The sequence below is a fragment of the Engraulis encrasicolus genome, chromosome 6 (assembly GCF_034702125.1).
Source record: "Engraulis encrasicolus isolate BLACKSEA-1 chromosome 6, IST_EnEncr_1.0, whole genome shotgun sequence".
Lineage (NCBI taxonomy): Eukaryota > Metazoa > Chordata > Actinopteri > Clupeiformes > Engraulidae > Engraulis > Engraulis encrasicolus.
Window position 1 is genome coordinate 26,676,995 of NC_085862.1, and position 17,500 is coordinate 26,694,494.

General features: G+C 46.2%; 1 protein-coding gene across 2 annotated transcripts in view; it reads right to left on the reverse strand.

Moving 5' to 3' along the window:
- The window catches only part of fbn2b (fibrillin 2b), a 122,636-nt gene that overhangs the window by 46,474 nt on the left and 58,662 nt on the right, over nucleotides 1–17,500 (reverse strand). For both annotated transcript variants that reach the window (XM_063201078.1, XM_063201080.1), the window contains 13 exons: nucleotides 17,146–17,289; nucleotides 14,960–15,079; nucleotides 14,380–14,505; nucleotides 13,664–13,786; nucleotides 12,032–12,307; nucleotides 11,002–11,055; nucleotides 10,281–10,406; nucleotides 9,716–9,841; nucleotides 9,022–9,141; nucleotides 5,070–5,207; nucleotides 3,470–3,520; nucleotides 2,687–2,812; nucleotides 911–1,138 (listed from right to left, as the gene is read on the reverse strand). In XM_063201078.1, the coding sequence (XP_063057148.1) occupies nucleotides 911–1,138; nucleotides 2,687–2,812; nucleotides 3,470–3,520; nucleotides 5,070–5,207; nucleotides 9,022–9,141; nucleotides 9,716–9,841; nucleotides 10,281–10,406; nucleotides 11,002–11,055; nucleotides 12,032–12,307; nucleotides 13,664–13,786; nucleotides 14,380–14,505; nucleotides 14,960–15,079; nucleotides 17,146–17,289 (1,758 nt within the window). The remainder of the gene's footprint in view (nucleotides 1–910; nucleotides 1,139–2,686; nucleotides 2,813–3,469; nucleotides 3,521–5,069; nucleotides 5,208–9,021; nucleotides 9,142–9,715; nucleotides 9,842–10,280; nucleotides 10,407–11,001; nucleotides 11,056–12,031; nucleotides 12,308–13,663; nucleotides 13,787–14,379; nucleotides 14,506–14,959; nucleotides 15,080–17,145; nucleotides 17,290–17,500) is intronic.

Genomic DNA, 17,500 nt, shown 5'->3' on the forward strand with positions numbered 1-17,500 from the left:
ATTAACTGACTGTATGAAAGTTAAATAAGGTAACTATATTGTCTACTGTTTGTTTCCTATTTTTTCCTGCACTGGTGGCAACGCATAGTGCAACTAAGTTTGTCCGCTAAATGCCTTTACAACGATACGAGGGTTCTCACAACTTTACAAACAGGGCAAAGAAACGTCTTTCTGCACGGGCGCTGTCTGTATTTTGAGCTCCATCCAGCGTCTGCATGAAAAAAAAAGGTTGACAGAAGCGGTTTGCCTCCCTTAAAACACCGCTGATAAACAGACTTCTGACCAACTTTGAGTAAAGTAAATCAAATTAATTGTTGGCTATTAGGCCTACGAATGCATGACTAGGCCTACCCAAAATATTTTTTTTCAAAAATATGAAATAGCCTACACAGACAACAACGGAAGGATTTGTCTATCGTAACCTGCCGTCTCTGATACAATATTAAGTTAGTGGTACTGATGACTCCTTTATCGGAGTGAGGTAATGAAATGCGAAAATCCTTCCCCCCAAAAATAATGTTTTACATTAATGTAACTTAACTAAAACTGTTGTTGGCAGCTGAGCTAGTCTGAGGTAAGATGGCAGCGCTGTTCCCTGATTTCTGCCTACAGTTTAGAATGCCAACTTCACTGTTTTCTCCACGGAGGCGGGGATTCGGTAAGTCGAAGCAATGGGTGCGCGCGAGGACGCTAGGTTAGAAAGTTAAGGGGCGGGGTTGTCCGGCCGAAGTCCGGACAGCTGGTCACCCTACATGTGCCATGTGGGCATGTGTGGGTGTGAGAATCACACCTGTGTAGAAGGGTCTTAAGACAGGTGTAATCGTTAAGATCAGGGCATGTTTGAGTGTGTGCCATGTGTGTGTGTGTGTGTGTGTATGTGGGTGTGTGAGTGTGGGTGTGTGAGTGTCACCTTTGTAGAAGGGTCTGCCGGTGAGGATGTCTCCGCGGTTGGCAAAGCCGGAGCCCCGGGGGCAGATGGCCTTGTACTCGGGGGTGCCGGCCTTGGGGCACTCCTCGCAGTCCACCCCCCAGGCCGCGCCCACCGAGCAGCAGCACATGTCCACACGGTAGCGACCCGGCAGAGGCTCTACACACTCATCCTCGTCCCACTTCATGTAGCACTGCTCACTGCGCATGTCTGTGAACACGGACACGGACACAGACACACACACCCGCGCACAAGCACACGCGCGCACAAGCACACACACACACAAGCACACACACACACAAGCACACACACACACACACACACACACACACACACACACACACACACACACACACACACACACACACACACACGGAAATTATCTAGTGTGCAAATTCAGACTGACATACTTGAACTCGACAACTTGAACATCTCCATTATCAATCGTCCATATCCTCAGAATACCTCTCTGGATGCTACACTGCATGTGTGTGTAGTGTACATGAGGCCAAGGAGGCCTTCTGCTAGCCCAGCTGCTGTGCGGGGCTCCTCTGCCAAACATTCCTGTACAGTACAGTACTCCAGCTCCTGGAGCTATAATGTACACCGCGGGACTCTCTCCAGCCCACACATGTATACATACAGTACAGTACGCACATGGCTCTACAGATGGGTCTATGACTGACTTGAGTGTGTATAACCATACGCATATGCTGATTGATGAAGTGCTACAGTGTACCACCTGCACATGTGCGTTAAGTGGTATCTCGTTCTGTACCTACACATGTACTGTAGGGTATACAGTATCTGCATGTCTCTGATCTGTTTGTTGAGAGTTTCACACCTTGACATGTGCAAACTACTGTACAAAGTTTACTGTAATGCCCGTGTTGCTGCATGACTGTGATGGAAAGATTATGGGGCCCATAATGTGCTCTGTCTGTCAGTGTATGAAAGTATATTGTATTTGTCCTAGTGTGTGCCTGCATTCTGCACGTGTGTATAATTTGTCTACATATCTGCACTGCAATTTATCTACACATGGGTATGATGGTATTGCTGTCTCCTGTGTCTGCACGTTTATACAATTCTGGCAATTGTGATTGTCATGTGCATGATGGTGTATGTGCACGTGTGTGTCAAGAAACACATCTACTGTACGTATCTGCACGTAAATGGTGGTGAATGTCTATGTACATCTACTGTATGTATCTATGTAGCACATCTATGTACGTATGTACGTGGGAATGGTGGAGACTCATGGTGCCTAGGAATGTTCTCGTGTACGTACAGTATTACCATGAGTGGCTTTATGCAGCTGCACATGTATACAGCATAATGGCCAGTTTTCATGTATCCACACGGTTGTATGATAAAGACTGTGTGTGAGTGAGTGTTATTGGTTATATAGGCTACTGCGTGTGTATAATGGGGAGATTGTATGTGTCCTCACAGTTGTATGCCAGGAAGACAGTGTGAGTGTTACTGTATCGTGGGTGTAAATCACGGCATTTGCATGTGTACAGACGGCTGTATGATCAAGGCTATGCATGTGAGTGTTAATGTATCGTGTGTAATGTGAAGTTTATATGTGTCCACGTGCTTGCATGATAATGGCAGCGTGAGTGAGTGTTTCTGTGTGGTGCCTATGTGCTACTGTATTGTCTGTGAATAATGAAAAGTTTGTGTGTGTCCACACACTTGTATGATAATGACAGTGTGAGTGGAGTGTTTCTGTGTCGCGTATGTGTCTCGTACCCACACAGGTGCGTCCACCTCCGTCCAGCGTCAAGCCCTCGGAACACTCGCAGTGGAACGATCCTTGAGTGTTCACGCAGCGACCGTTCACACACACCCCGGGGAACACCTCACACTCGTTTATATCTGAGAGAGGGAGAGAGGGAGAGAGAGAAAGAGAGGGAGAGAGAGAAAGACAGAGACACAGAGAGACACAGAGATAGACAGAGAGAGAGACCCGCACACACAGAGAAAAAGAGATAGAGAGACACAGAGAAAGAAAGACAGAGAGAGAGGGAGAGAGACAGAGAAAGAGACAGAGAGAGAGAGAGACAGAGAAAGAGAGAGACAATGGGAGAGACGAAGAGAGACAAAGACAGACAGACGAAATCAGCAAAAGAGAGGGGTATAAAGGTACAAAGAAAGAAAGGAAGAAAGAAAGAAAGGAAGGAAAAAAGAAAGAAAGAAAGGAAGAAAGAAAGAAAGAAAGAAAGAAAGAAAGAAAGGGAGGAAGAAAGAAAGAAGGATGAGAATTGTATTTTGCTCTCCCTTTTGGAATGAAAGTCATTTGGTTCAAAGAGGGAGACAGCAGATTCACTGAGCAAATTGAAAGCAGCAGGCAGTCTTGGAGTGTTATTGAGAATGCGGTCACAGTGTGTGTGTGTGTGTGTGTGTGTGTGTGTGTGTGTGTGTGTGTGTGTGTGTGTGTGTGTGTGTGTGTGTGTGTGTGTGTGTGTGTGTGTGTGTGTGTGTGTGTGTGTGTGTGTGTGTGTGTGTGTGCTTGAGAGAGCAGTCACAATGTACCTTCACAGACCAGGCCCTTCATCCGAGCGAGACCTTTGGGGCAAGCCGTGTCTGGGGAGAGGAGAGAAGAGGAGGAGGTGATTAGTTAGAATGTTTGTTTGTATGAGAGAGAGAGAGAGAGAGAGAGAGAGAGAGAGAGAGAGAGAGAGAGAGAGAGAGAGAGAGAGAGAGAGAGAGAGAGAGAGAGAGAGACAGAGAGAGAGAGACAGACAGACAGACAGACATACAGAGAGAGAAAGAGAAATTCATGGTTTAATTTTTTGTATGTATTTTATGAGTAATTGTCTAGGAATATGCTTGTGTCTGTGTCTGAGTGCCAGACTAACAAAGACAGACAGACTAAAGACACAGACTGAGGAAATACTTGTGTGTATTCCAGAGGATTATGTGAACATGTGTGTGTGTGCATGCCATATGTGTGTGTGTGTGTGTGTGTGTGTGTGTGTGTGTGTGTGTGTGTGTGTGTGTGTGTGTGTGTGTGTGTGTGTGTGTGCGTGTGTGTGTGTGTGTGTGTGTGTGTGTGTGTGTGTGTGTGTGTGTGTGTGTGTGTGTGCCATATGTGAGGGAGTGCTTGATTTGATTGAGAGCCTATTGAGTTACAATGGAGTGTTTGCTCTCCAATCTGACTCATCCATGTCTGTGTTTGTGTTTCTGTTTGTATGTGTGTGTGTAATGTTATGAAATGCTTTTGAGTGGAGTGTGTGTGTGTGTGTGTGTGTGTGTGTGTGTGTGTGTGTGTGTGTGTGTGTGTGTGTGTGTGTGTGTGTGTGTGTGTGTGTGTGTGTGTGTGTGTGTGTGTGTGTGTGTGTGTGTGTGTGTGTGTGTGTGTGTTTGTGTGTGTGTGAACATGTGTGCGTGTGTGTAAAGTAATTGTTCCCTCTGATCACATTGTGACTCACAGGGATTTTGTGTTACTGTGTGTGAGCATATTTCTGTAAGGGTGTGTGTGTGTGTGTGTGTGTGTGTGTGTGTGTGTGTGTGTGTGTGTGTGTGTGTGTGTGTGTGTGTGTGTGTGTGTGTGTGTTAGCTTATGAAATAAAACATAATAAAACATTGGCATATGGGTGTATGTGTGACTGTGCAAGGTGATTGTTCTCCTTCTGACTCACTGTTGTCATCTGGGACTTGGTGTTTATGTGCATGCAAGTGTGTGTGTGTGTGTGTGTGTGTGTGTGTGTGTGTGTGTGTGTGTGTGTGTGTGTGTGTGTGTGTGTGTGTGTGTGTGTGTGTGTGTGTGTGTGTGTGTGTGTGTGTGTGTGTGTGTGTGTGTGTGTGTGTGTGTATATGCTTGTGTGTGTGTGGGTATGTGCTTGTGTGTGTATGCGTGTGTGTGTGTATGGTTGTGTGTGTGTAGGTGTAGGTAGGTACAGTATATGCTTGTGTTTGAGTGTGTGTGTGTGTGAGTGTTCACACATGTGTTTATGTTTAAATCTGTGTATGGGTGTGTGTATGGGTGTGTGTATGCGTGTGTGTGTGTGTGTGTGTGTGTGTGTGTGTGTGTGTGTGTGTGTGTGTGTGTGTGTGTGTGTGTGTGTGTGTGTGTGTGTGTGTGTGTGTGTGTGTGTGTGTGTGTGTGTGTGTGTGTGTGTGTTTGCCTCACCGACTTCGCAGGGTTCGCAAGGACTGCCCCAGGCGGCGCCCAGCGTGGAGCAGCACTCTGACTTGAGCGTGGCCCCGTTGATGTTCACCTCACAGCGGCCATCTTGGATATTCAGCCAGCAGGTACCCTTCATGCTGTCTGTGGGTCAGGGACCAGGGATCGCACACACACACACACACACACAGGCACACAGGCACACAGGCATACACAGACACACACACACCCGCAGAATACACACACACACACACACACACACACACACACACACACACACACACACACACACACAGATTTAAACATAAACATATAAACAGGCACACACAGACACACACACGCACGCACGCAAGCACGCACGCACGCGCACACACACACACACACACACACACACACTTCTCCAAGCAGCACAGGAGGTGCCACACACAGCCATTCCATTAATGCAAATTAAATTTCCTCCATTACAAACATTCTCTGCCTGAGTACCCCCCCCCTCTCTCCCTCTCTCTCTGTCCCTGGGCTCTGTGAAAAGGGAGCCTGTTCACTATTAAACAAATGTTTATACTTAATGTATCTGCTCAGAACCAAGTGTCCTTACATAGCCCATTGTGCACTAGAGGGGAAAGAGAGAGCAAAAGAGAGGTAGGGAGGGCGAGGGAGAGAGAAAGCAAGAAAGCAAGAAAGACCAGAAAGGAGAGCGAAAGAAAGACAGAAAGAATGAAATGGTGATTCACGCCTCTGTGATTTTAATAACAGGCAAATGTATTCCTCATGGATAACAGCACTCAGGCCAATGACAGACAACCCGAGTTAAGAAAATAGTGTCTGGGGGGCTGGGGCTGAGAAAGGGAGGAGAGTGGATATGACTCGCAATCTCCCTGCCAAATGGCTCCATTTAAAACCACAAAAATGGAGGGCGATGCGCATTAATGTCCATTTTAGAGTACAGCGTGTGTGTGTACGTCTGCGAAATGTCAAAGCACTGTATAGCGAGTGGGGTAGGGGTGGGTTGGTGCATAGGTTAGGGACGCTGCCATGTGCCTCTCCAGCTGGATCACTCTGATGGTGGGGAGAAAAATCCCCAAAGTTGTTTAGTTTACTGTGTGAGTCATGGCGGAGTCACAGCGGAGATTAGATCTGCACATCGTGATAGCCTTGAGACGCGAGTTAAAGAGCGCAGCACGGGCCAATCTCAGGCCTGCCATAAGCCATGTATGTGTAATGTTTATACAACAGGAAGAAAACTTGTGTACATTAACTCAAGGCTGCCTGCTGGACAGCACAGCACAGCACAGCACATCACAGCACAGCACAGCACAGCAGCGACTTCTCTATAGACTTGTCATTCAGCCCTAAGCAGACACTACACTAATTCTGTCTCAGATGTTGCACTTGTGCACTTCGGCGTGGCAGTATGTTTCAATGCATTTGGCGTATTGATTACACACTGAAACATAGGACCCGAAGTGCACAAGTGCAACATCTGTTGTGTCTCAGATGGTGTACTTGTGCACTTCAGCCAGGCACTGGCCATTTCTCAATGTTCTAGTGTGCGCCAGAGAATCTCTAAGCTATGAGAAAGGTATCTACCATTGACTCCCATTATAGCCCCGTTGGCGAACGCAGCCAAGTGAAAGATGAATGGGAGCCTATTGGGCTAAATGGCTCAGCAGGGATTTGTGACGGTTCTGTTCTCTGGTTTGTAAAGATGTGTGCACATTCTGTACCTTATCATGGAAGTTATTAGAAGTGAAGTTATAGGTTCCTGACCTCGTCCAACATGTTAATTGAAGGTGCCCAAATTCTTAAGGATGAGCGCTGTCATTTCCTTTACCCCATTAACAATTACCGCTTTTCCACCACCTTAAATGCAATAAATAGCAGATGTCCGCAAGAATCATAACATAACTTTAAACACATCGACATCTGAAGTCAGACTTAAAACTACAAAACAAATGGCTAAGTGCCGTAAAGTCGATTGTCACGTGTTATGTCATTGCTATAGTTTAAATAAGGGTCATTTTCACGAATCTAACACTTGACAAGATGCAAACGTGTCGGCAAAAGCTTTCACTTACTCTTATCTATCGAACGCGACTTCATTATTTCCAGGGGAAAAAAATTACACGGGCAGATACAATTATAAGAAGCATACAGCCCCATTGGGACCCATTCATTATTTACTTGGCTGCGAGAACATAGCTGCAGTGCCACTCCTGGCCACCAGCTAGTGACCGTTCTCGTACAATATTCCATTTTCTCTGTGTGCGCCCTTCGAAGTGTGTCAGCCTAATTAGCCACGCCCAGTGAACTCTGTGGAGTATCCAATCACTGGGTGTGGCTAATTAGGCTGACACACCTCGAAGGGTGCACACTACAACATTGAGAAATGGCCCCTATGTTTCAGTGCATATGGCGTATTGGTTAGGCACTGAAACGTTGAGTGCATTTTAATATGCGACCTTGCCTCCTCCACTTGCGCTTGTCTCCTCGTCCCGCCTCCTGGCCCCTCCTCCATGGAGAAAACGATTAAGTTTCCCAGCTGTCAGCCTAGCCACAACAACTTTTGAGGGACTGTTTTTCATTCACCATCCCAATTGCAAATGAGAAAAAGACTCTACAATTGAGCTTTTGCAAGATATTGAAATATAATGCTGTTGTCAGTGATGTCATCATGACGAGAAGCAAGTGGAGGAGGCAAGTGGAGGAGGCAAGGTCGCATATTGCAACGCACTCATAGGTGCAAAGTACACAAGTGCACCATCTGAGACACAGCATGAGTGCCTGACTCTCAGGCTTGAGGAGGGTGGTGGTGGTGTTTGCATACGTATGTGTGTATATATATAGAGAGATTGCCAATGTGATGTCATTGCCCCAAACAAAAGTACTTTTAGGTCTGTTTATTTCTTGTTTACACGACGGCGGACCACAGCCTCTCTCTAACAAGCGCTAGAATTTGATTTGCCCAGGATTGGGGCAAAAGGCTTTTCCAACCCATTTGTCACGTGTCTTGGCAACCTCTATTGGTGTGTAAAGCTTCTATCGATTAGAAAACAGGGATAAAGGGTAACAGCCTTGTGTTTGTGTCTCTGTGTCTGTGTGTGTGAGCACAGCAGCCGATATGAACATACATATTTCTGCCTGCATGTGAGTTTGCATGTATTGTTTGTATCTACCTGGATGCAGCTATCCCAACTTTTATCTGTGCACTGACTACCCAACGTGTTGATTGGGTTCCGTTCACAAGAAGAGGGGTTGACACACAAAATATCCTTAAGTCCAAAAAAAATGGTGACGAGGAGGCAGAGGATCCCACAAAGAAGTGCAGCCAGTTATCTGGGCAGGTGCTACACTCAAAACACTCAAGATTCTGAATCTCACTCACTTCCTGTAAGCTTCATTTATGGCCATATATGGCAACTAGAGAAAGCCGACACTCCCCCTAGTGGGTGGGATAGGAAAGTGGAAGCCTTGTCCAACTGCACTCTAATCTTTGGCTGAATCGGAATTCTTTAGAAGGCACTGCCTCCTAACCAGTAGCTACAAACTACACGTCCTGACCAGTGGCTTCTATGCAGACAGCCAGCCAGTAGTAAGCACAATTCAGATATACCACATTTTGGACGTACATTTTATTCATAGGGCCCGACATCTTGCTTTTACTGTAAGTGAAGGCAAGTGTCATTATAGTGATGGTGACAAACATGGCCTTTAAATCAATCAGGCATTAAGATGCAATGCTTGCTGTAACAATGCTATCTGTAGCATTTTATATATTCGTCATATATTATCATATTTTTTATAGGGGCCAGTATTACCTTTATTTCCTTTGGGATCAATAAAGTTACTCTACTCTGCTATCAGGCTTGTAAGTGGAGGGAAGTGTCACCATGACAATGTTAATTACAAACACATTCACTACACCTGTTCTCTGTTGCACTTTGACTGAGCGACTTACCGACGCAGACGGTGTTGGTGGAATCCAGCTTGCTGCCGTGGGAACACTCGCAGTTGAAGGAGCCAGCCACGTTACGGCACACGCCGTTCACACAAGGGCTGGACTCACACTCATCGATATCTAAGAGAAAAGAAACGTGCACACACGCACGCACACACACGCACACGCACACACACACATGCACGCACGCACACGTGCACGCACACACACACACACACACACACGCACGCACACACACACACACGCACGCACACGCGCACACACACAGGACACACACACACACACACACACACACACACACACACACACACACACACACACACACACACACACACACACACACACACACACACACACACACACACACACACACACACACACACACACACACACACACACACACATACACACACACAAATTGAGACGGTTATACTGTGTACTCTACACTACAGAGTCCACATCTGGTCGTCTGAACTCCAGCCAGGAACATGCTCAAACGATGAAAGGAGCATTAATACGAATTTTAAGAACCCCAGATAACACGGACCAAGGGGACTGTTAATCATAGGCCTATGCTAAAGCTTTCCCATGATGACAGGCCACTGTAATGAATACACTACAGTGTATATACAGTACAAGAAGTAATATGTTCACCGGCTGATAAGCTGCGAACAGGAGGGGAAAAAACACTCACCTTCACAAGTCTCGGAGTCTGGCTTGAAGACGAAGCCCTTGGGGCAGGAGCATGTGTAGCTGCCGGGGGTGTTCCTGCACAGGCCGTTGTCGCACAGCAGGCGGTTCACCATGCACTCGTTAATATCTGCAGGGAAAACATTTTTTTTAAAAACATTCATTTATTTTATTTAAATTATATTTTTGAGGTTTTTATTGGTGACAGGATGGTGGAGGACAGACAGGAAGCAAGTAGGGAGGGAGACTGTCCGCCAAAGGACATGAGCCAGAATTGGGTCGACGGTGTTACATTGCAGTGCCCTATCGCTTGAGACACGGCAGGGCCAACATTCACTCGCAAATGTAGCTATGTAGTGCATTCAAGGCAACGCAAGGCAAACCAAGGCAGCCAATGCATTTACCGTACATGTAGGGCAAGGTTGAAACGAATGCAGCTCACTTCTAGATTTTTTTCTTTTGAACAAGCCCAACAATCAAAACATTTCCAAAACAGCCGTTTAGAGCGGTTTGTGGTCTGGGGCCCCTGGCCTGCTTGGATCAGGATGGAGGATTACTGAGTGACTCACCCACGCAGTTCTTGCCGCTTGAGTCCGGCTCGTAGCCGCTGTTGCAGATGCAACGATAGCTGCCGCGCAGGTTCTCGCAGATGCCATTCTGGCAGATGTCAGGGTCCAGGCCACACTCGTTAATATCTGTAATAAACACAGAGGGAAACAGGAGAGGGAGGGTGGCGGTTGCCGGGTTGTGTGTGAGCAGTGTTGCCAGATGTACGATAATTATTGTATTTGTACCAGAATTTTTTCCATTTTGTCCTCTGTACAATAAAAAAAACATGATGTATGATCATTTCAGAGTTGTCTATCAGTTCATTTAGATGACTTGAAACAACAATCTTCATTTTGTACGATAATTTCCTCCCAAAAAGCCCCCAAAAACGATATCATTTGAAGGTTTTGGTACGACAATCAGCGTTTTCCATCTGGCAACACTGCGTGTGAGCAAGATGTGGAGGTCAGGCATGGAGCCCTGTATATTCTCTCCACTTGTTGCGTGATAAGGCTTAATCGCCGAGCTTAGTTTTCATTAAAAACAGCTCATAAAAATCCAATCTGGGATTTGGTGGAGGGGGATTGAATGAAAGTAGAGACAGCACTGTTTTGTGTCACTGTAACGAATCGTAATGGCGTAATGAGCGTTATTGAGAGGCATGGAGGGAAAACTGATGGCGTGTCGTGCCGTCGACTCGTGTGGAGGCCTTTCCAAGCCGTGCTAATGTACGTAACTCACCTCGTCCATCCGCCGTGATCCCGATCCCACTGCTACACACCGCCAGGAACTCGGCTGGGAGGAGGAAAGGAGACAGAGAGAGAGAGAGAGAGAGAGAGAGGGAGAGAGAGAGAGAGAGAGAGAGAGAGAGAGAGAGATGGAGAGAGAGAGAGACACACACAGACAGAGACACAGAGAGAGAGTAAGAGAGAGCGAGAGCAAGAGACAGAAATACAGAGAGAGAGAGAGAGAGTGAGTAAGAGAGAGCGAGAGAGGGGCCAACACCAAGGCCAGAGAACAATCACTTCAGACCAATCCAAACATCGACTTTTCAAACACCACCGAGCAGCGAGCAGACACCTCCAAGTGGTAAGACAGGCGTCCCACTGGCCTGCTCTCCACACATAACCAGACAACAATATTATCATTGGGGCTGCTTAAAGCCTGCTGTGAGCAATGTCAGACACACGGTTGTTTCTGCAGGCTACTAGACGTTTGCCATCACACCAAGTCCATCCTCATTCCTGTTCAGTGTGCTTTACAAATACCTCATACTAATAATGGACAGGCTGGGGATCCTGGGGTCTCCAAGACTGCTTTTAGAACCCTCAAGGGTGCGGAATGTATTTTTCTTACAGAGTTCTTACATTCCATCTAATATTAATAAAATTTGTGTCTGGACAGGACTAATTTAGTTATTTTTCCACTTAATCAAAACAACCAAATTGCAGTTTGACTGACATTACCTTGAACATTCATTTTTAAAACACTTATTCAATATAAAACATCTACATGATTTTTTGCATCTGCTTTTTTGGTTTTCTGATTGTAAAGAGGAATGACTGGAAAGTCAAACAGGGGCCTTCAAAAGATCCTCTGTCATATCTCACACATTCATCTGTCCATCACTGTCCATCATCTGATCTTTGTAAAAAAAAAAATGAATGAGAAGTTTTACATCTTAGATAACTCTTCAAATCCAAACTTCCACCTGACCCCTTGAACGCAACATCAATGTGTATTAAGTGTTTACATGGGTCACTATAGTTACCGGAGTTGCGGGCAGGGCAAGGCTGGCAGGGCTCTCCGAAGCCGTGTTCTGGGTCGGCGCAGCAGCACTCAGACTTGGTGACGGCGCCGGGGAAGGGTCGCGAGCAGGTGCCCATCTTGATGGCCCCGTAGCAGGTGGTGCGCATGTGGGTGTCCACGCACACGCGGCCGTCCACATCCACAGCCAGCCCGGGAGGGCACTCGCAGCGGAACGAGCCCTCCGAGTTGACGCAGCGCCCGTTCATGCAGATGCCCGGCGTCTGGCACTCGTCGATGTCTGTGTAGGTGCCAAGCAGTGTTAATTTTGTCAGCTTTTTAAAATTTAGTCTTAGTCTTAGTCACAATGACGAAAAATCAATTTTAGTCTTAGTCATATTTAGTCATTGCCTTGCCAATTTAGTCTTAGTCTTAGTCTAAATGACGAAAATCAAATTCAGTTTTAGTCAATTTTTAGTCATTTTAGTCAACACTGTACATAATAGAACTCCTCCGCATACTGCTTCTCTTTTTAACATATATGACACTGTATAGAATAAAACTTCTATCTTCACACACTGGTTCTCTTTTTCGCTATTTTATTGAACACCAGTGCTAATTTCGTCAGCTTTTTAAAATTAAGTCTTAGTCTTAGTCACAATGACGAAAATCAATTTTAGTCTTAGTCATATTTAGTCATTGACTTCCCAATTTAGTCTTAGTCTTAGTCTAAATGACGAAAATCAAAAAGGGACATTAAGTCATTGTTGACGAAAGTAACACTGGTGCCAAGGGGTTGGTTGGTTGGTTAACAATGCACTTTCTGAAATCCTTGTTTTGAGCTGCCTCCCTCTGGCAGAAGGTTAAGAGTGTCGTTGGGCAGGAAAGCAATATACAACACTTTCTTCATCCCACCCTATTGTTATACACACACAGAACATTCATTTCTCAAATGACTCACACAAAAGACACACACAAAAGACACACAAACACACACATACATGCACACACGCACACACACACATACATGCACACACACACACACACACACACACACACACACACACACACACACACACACACACACACACACACACACACACACACACACACACACACACACACACACACACACACACACACACACACACATGCGTGCACACACGCACACACACACACACAAGCCTTCAATCGAATTGTCTAAAATGGCAACATATTACACAATAAAGCTTTTTGAATCCTGAATCTTTGAAAGGGCATGGCAGAGGCCCTGGCACTGTGGCATGTTCTAGGACTGTTTTTTTGTTTAATGAGTCTACATGCATAGAGCCCATAGTAGTGGGAGTAAGATCCTTCCTTGTACTTACGTGATTTGAATGTAAATGATTACAGTAATGCATTTTGTTGGTGTGTCGGAGGAAACACAAAGTACCTTTGGTACAACCTTTTGACTAAAAAAGGCGAATGTTATGTTATGAGGTTATGTTATGTTATGTTATGTTATGTTATGTTATGTTATGTTATGTTATGTTATGTTATGTTATGTTATGTTATGTTATGTTATGTTATGTTATGTTTACAGATTCTACACATTATGTGGATGGAGAAGCTTTCTGGTGCAGATACAGGCCACAGCTGTTGACCGTGAGTGACGTACCAATGCAATAGCGCCCATTGGCAGCCAGCGTGAAGCCAGGCTTGCAGATGCACTTGAAGCCTCCGTCCTCGTTGATGCACATGCCGTTCAGGCACATGTTGGTGGTGGCACATTCATCATGGTCTGTGGGGGCACAGATGAGAACAAACACAATGAGTCAGACCAGAGGCGGACTTTCCATTAGGCAAACCTAGGCAATTGCCTAGGGCCTCGACCAAATCTGCCTTCCATAGGGGCCCAAACTGTCACATCAGTCACAGTAAGCACACAAAAAAGTTGGCTTGATCTTAATTTGTCACTTATGTAAAGTAATCGAAGACATAAATGAGACAAAACACTTAAATAGTACCAAAACACAGAATTCTATATCTATATAATGAGTTTTGAGAAGCCCACGTTTATATTTCACCTAGGGCCCCAAAACGGTTCAATCCGCCCCTGAGTCAGACTAAGCTGGAGCGACTCGTGGGAAGAACTGAACTTTCACTCAGTGGTTTCCTCAAGCAATCTGCTCGCCCTGTGGCACACACACACAACGTGATGATTCAGCTGTATTAGATTACCCCCTCCCTCAGTATCCGCCCTGAAATTACAAGCATGACTTTAAGGGGAAATGTTTGTGGTAAACGTGTAATATAAAACAATGGAAGTCTTAGGACTTTGTTGTGGGGAGATGGACACACACACGCAAGCTTGTGTGTATGGCCATTACTCACCGATGCAGTTCTTCTCATCTGGGGTGAGCTCAAAGCCGGCGTTGCAGATGCACTGGAAACTTCCATCCGTGTTGACGCAGCGGCCATTGCGGCACATGACTCCATTGACGATGCACTCATCAATGTCTATGGCATAAACATGTGGTCCGAGGGGGAGGGGGAGGGGTGGTGTAAACAGGTCGGTGGTTAGCAAACAAGCACTGTGCCTGATTGTCACGAAGGAAAACAACATTGTCTCTTACAACATCCGTTACTGGATACAAAACACTGAAGAGTTTAGACCACTTCAGAACTTCAAAAGAACTTCAGAAGCGAAAAGCACACATTGCATGGAACATTGACCTACACTCAAACATGCATACGCACGCGCACACACATACACACACACACACACACACGCACACGCACACGCACACGCACACACACACACACACACACACACACACACACACACACACACACACACACACACACACAGGATGGATGGGTGGATGGATGGATGGATGGATGGATGGATGGATGGATGGATGGATGGATGGATGGATGGATGGATGGATGGATGGAGGGAGGGAGTGCATACCGATGCAGGCCTGTTTGGTCGGGGTGCCCTGGTAACCCTCATGACACTTGCATGTGTATGACCCTTGTGTGTTGACACAGTCTGCGTTCACACAGGGGTTGCTGATACACTCGTCCACATCTGCAGAGAGAGAGAGAGAGACAGACACCATTTCATCATTTCAATGAGTCAGGGGTACATACGGTACGTACAGTTGATACTGCATTCAGCATCATCCAAACATTTATCCCTTTCTTCCCCTCGCTCTGTTGCACTCTTCTCTCTTCTCCAAACCCCCTCTCTGTAGAGCTGAGCTGGCTTTTCCCCTCTTTTCTTTGTTATCCTTCTACGTATGTCACTCTGTCTTCTCTCTCTCTACATCTCCTAACATTCCTCTTCCTCTCTCTCTCTGTCTGTCTTTCCCTTCTTCCCTCTCTCTCTCTCTCTCTCTCTCTCTCTCTCTCTCTCTCTCTCCCTCTTCCCAATCTCACTCTATGTCTCTTCTCTCTCTCTCTCTCTCTCTCTCTCTCTCTCTCTCTCTCTCTCTCTCTCTCTCTCTCTCTCTCTCTCTCTCTCTCTCTCTCTCTCTCTCTCTCTCTCTCTCTCTCTCTCCTATAACACTCTCCCCCCTCTCTCTCTGCTGTAGACAGAGGAGAGTGCTCTGGCTTGTCTTAAGATGGCAGCAGAGTGTAACAAACAGGGCTCTAAGTTAACACCTGCCAACCGGCCAAATGCTGGTGGAATTTCTGTTTGGCTGGTAGAAAAGAAAACGCACTAGCCACTTAGTGAGATTGGCTAGTAAGATTAACCTCTACTAGCCATCTTGGCTGGTGATGGAAAAGGTTAATTCAGAGCCCTGGTAACAAATGCAGAAGCTCTAAATTAACACCAGACCGGCCAAATGTTCGTGAAATTTCAGTTTGGCTGGTAGAAAAGAAAATGCACCAGCCTCTTTGATCCATTAGTGAGAGTGTGTTTGGATAGCAAGATTAACCTCTACAAGCCATTTTGGCTGCTGGTGATGAAAAATGAAGTCAATTTAGAGCCCTGGTTAACACCACCCAACCGGCCAAATGCTGGTGGAATTTCTGTTTGGCTGGTAGAAAAGAAAACTCTTTGATCCATTAGTGGGTGTGTTTGGCTAGTAAAATTAACCTCTACCAGCCATCTTGGCTTTTGATGATAAAAAGGTTAATTTAGAGCCCTGGTAACCAATGCAGAGGCTCGTGTCATGACGCTCATTTGGCCACTGACTGTGGTGAAGCCATGCTGTGCTATGCTACGCTGTGCTGTGCGGGGGGTTTTACGCGCACCTTATAAAGCCACAGGAAGTGGTGTATATACGCTACACATACATTAAATACCACCTACTGAGGGGTGGCCACACACTGAGCTGTGTCTGGGTCTGGGCCTGGGACTGACTCTGGGACTGGGTGACCTACTTCTGTCAGCCATGAGAAACATGGACGACTATAACATGGAGCTACTATAACAACACATCACTCATTACTGTTCCCAGATCAGCCATGACAAGCACAGGAAGTATCGTAGAGATTGTTGTCATGGCTGCATACAGTATAGGGCCGCTGACAGCTTTTGCTGGGCCCAGGACAAAGTCATCTGAAAGCGCCCCCTATCCAATACATATAATGTAATTGGGATCCAATTCTGGGCCCCCTATTTCCCTGGGCCTGGGACAGCACACCACCTTTGTCCCCCCCTGCCGGCGGGCCTGACTGCATACACTATATACAGTAACGATTTGCTATTTTTAAACTGGCAATTACATTCAGGAATTCTGTATACTTGTTCATGGTCAATAATCACAATCAAAGGCAGCCCTCTACCGGGACCTCTAATGTGTGTTGGTCAGTGTATATTATTAATGTTCCATGACACGTTGCCATTCCCAGAGAGGGTTGGGTGTGTGAGTGTGTGTGTTTTTGTGTGCGCGTGCCTGTGTGTGTGTGTGTGTGTGTGTGTGTGTGTGTGTGTGTGTGCGTGTGTGCATGTGTGTGCTTCTGTGTGTGTGTGTGTGTGTGTGTGTGTGTGTGTGTGTGTGTGTGTGTGTGTGTGTGTGTGTGTGTGTGTGTGTGTGTGTGCGTGTGTGTGTGTGTGTGTGTGCATGCCGTGCATGCCTGTGTGTGTGAGAGAGCGAGAGTATGTGTTTGTGTGTGTGTGTGTGTGTCGGTGGGTTGGAGTCTTACCGATACACTCTCCGCGGACGTCCGGCCTGTAGCCCATGTTGCACTCGCAGCGGTAGCTGGTCGGGGTGGGGATGCAGCGGCCGTTCAGGCACAGCTTGGTGAAGAGCTTACACACGTCGAAGGTGTCATTCACTTTCACAGTGCCTACAGGGAAGCAACACGCCCACAGCTGATGATAACACAGTATAACAAGAAAAGTCTGAAGAAGGGTTTTCATCCGAAAAAAAAACCTGGTGGAAGCGGACTTATGTTGGTTTTTTTTATCTTACACAGTAAAACAACACCTTGTTAATTCAACACTTAGAGAGTACTCTAGGACCAAGTACACTCAAGGAGATGTTAAATTGACTTTCTA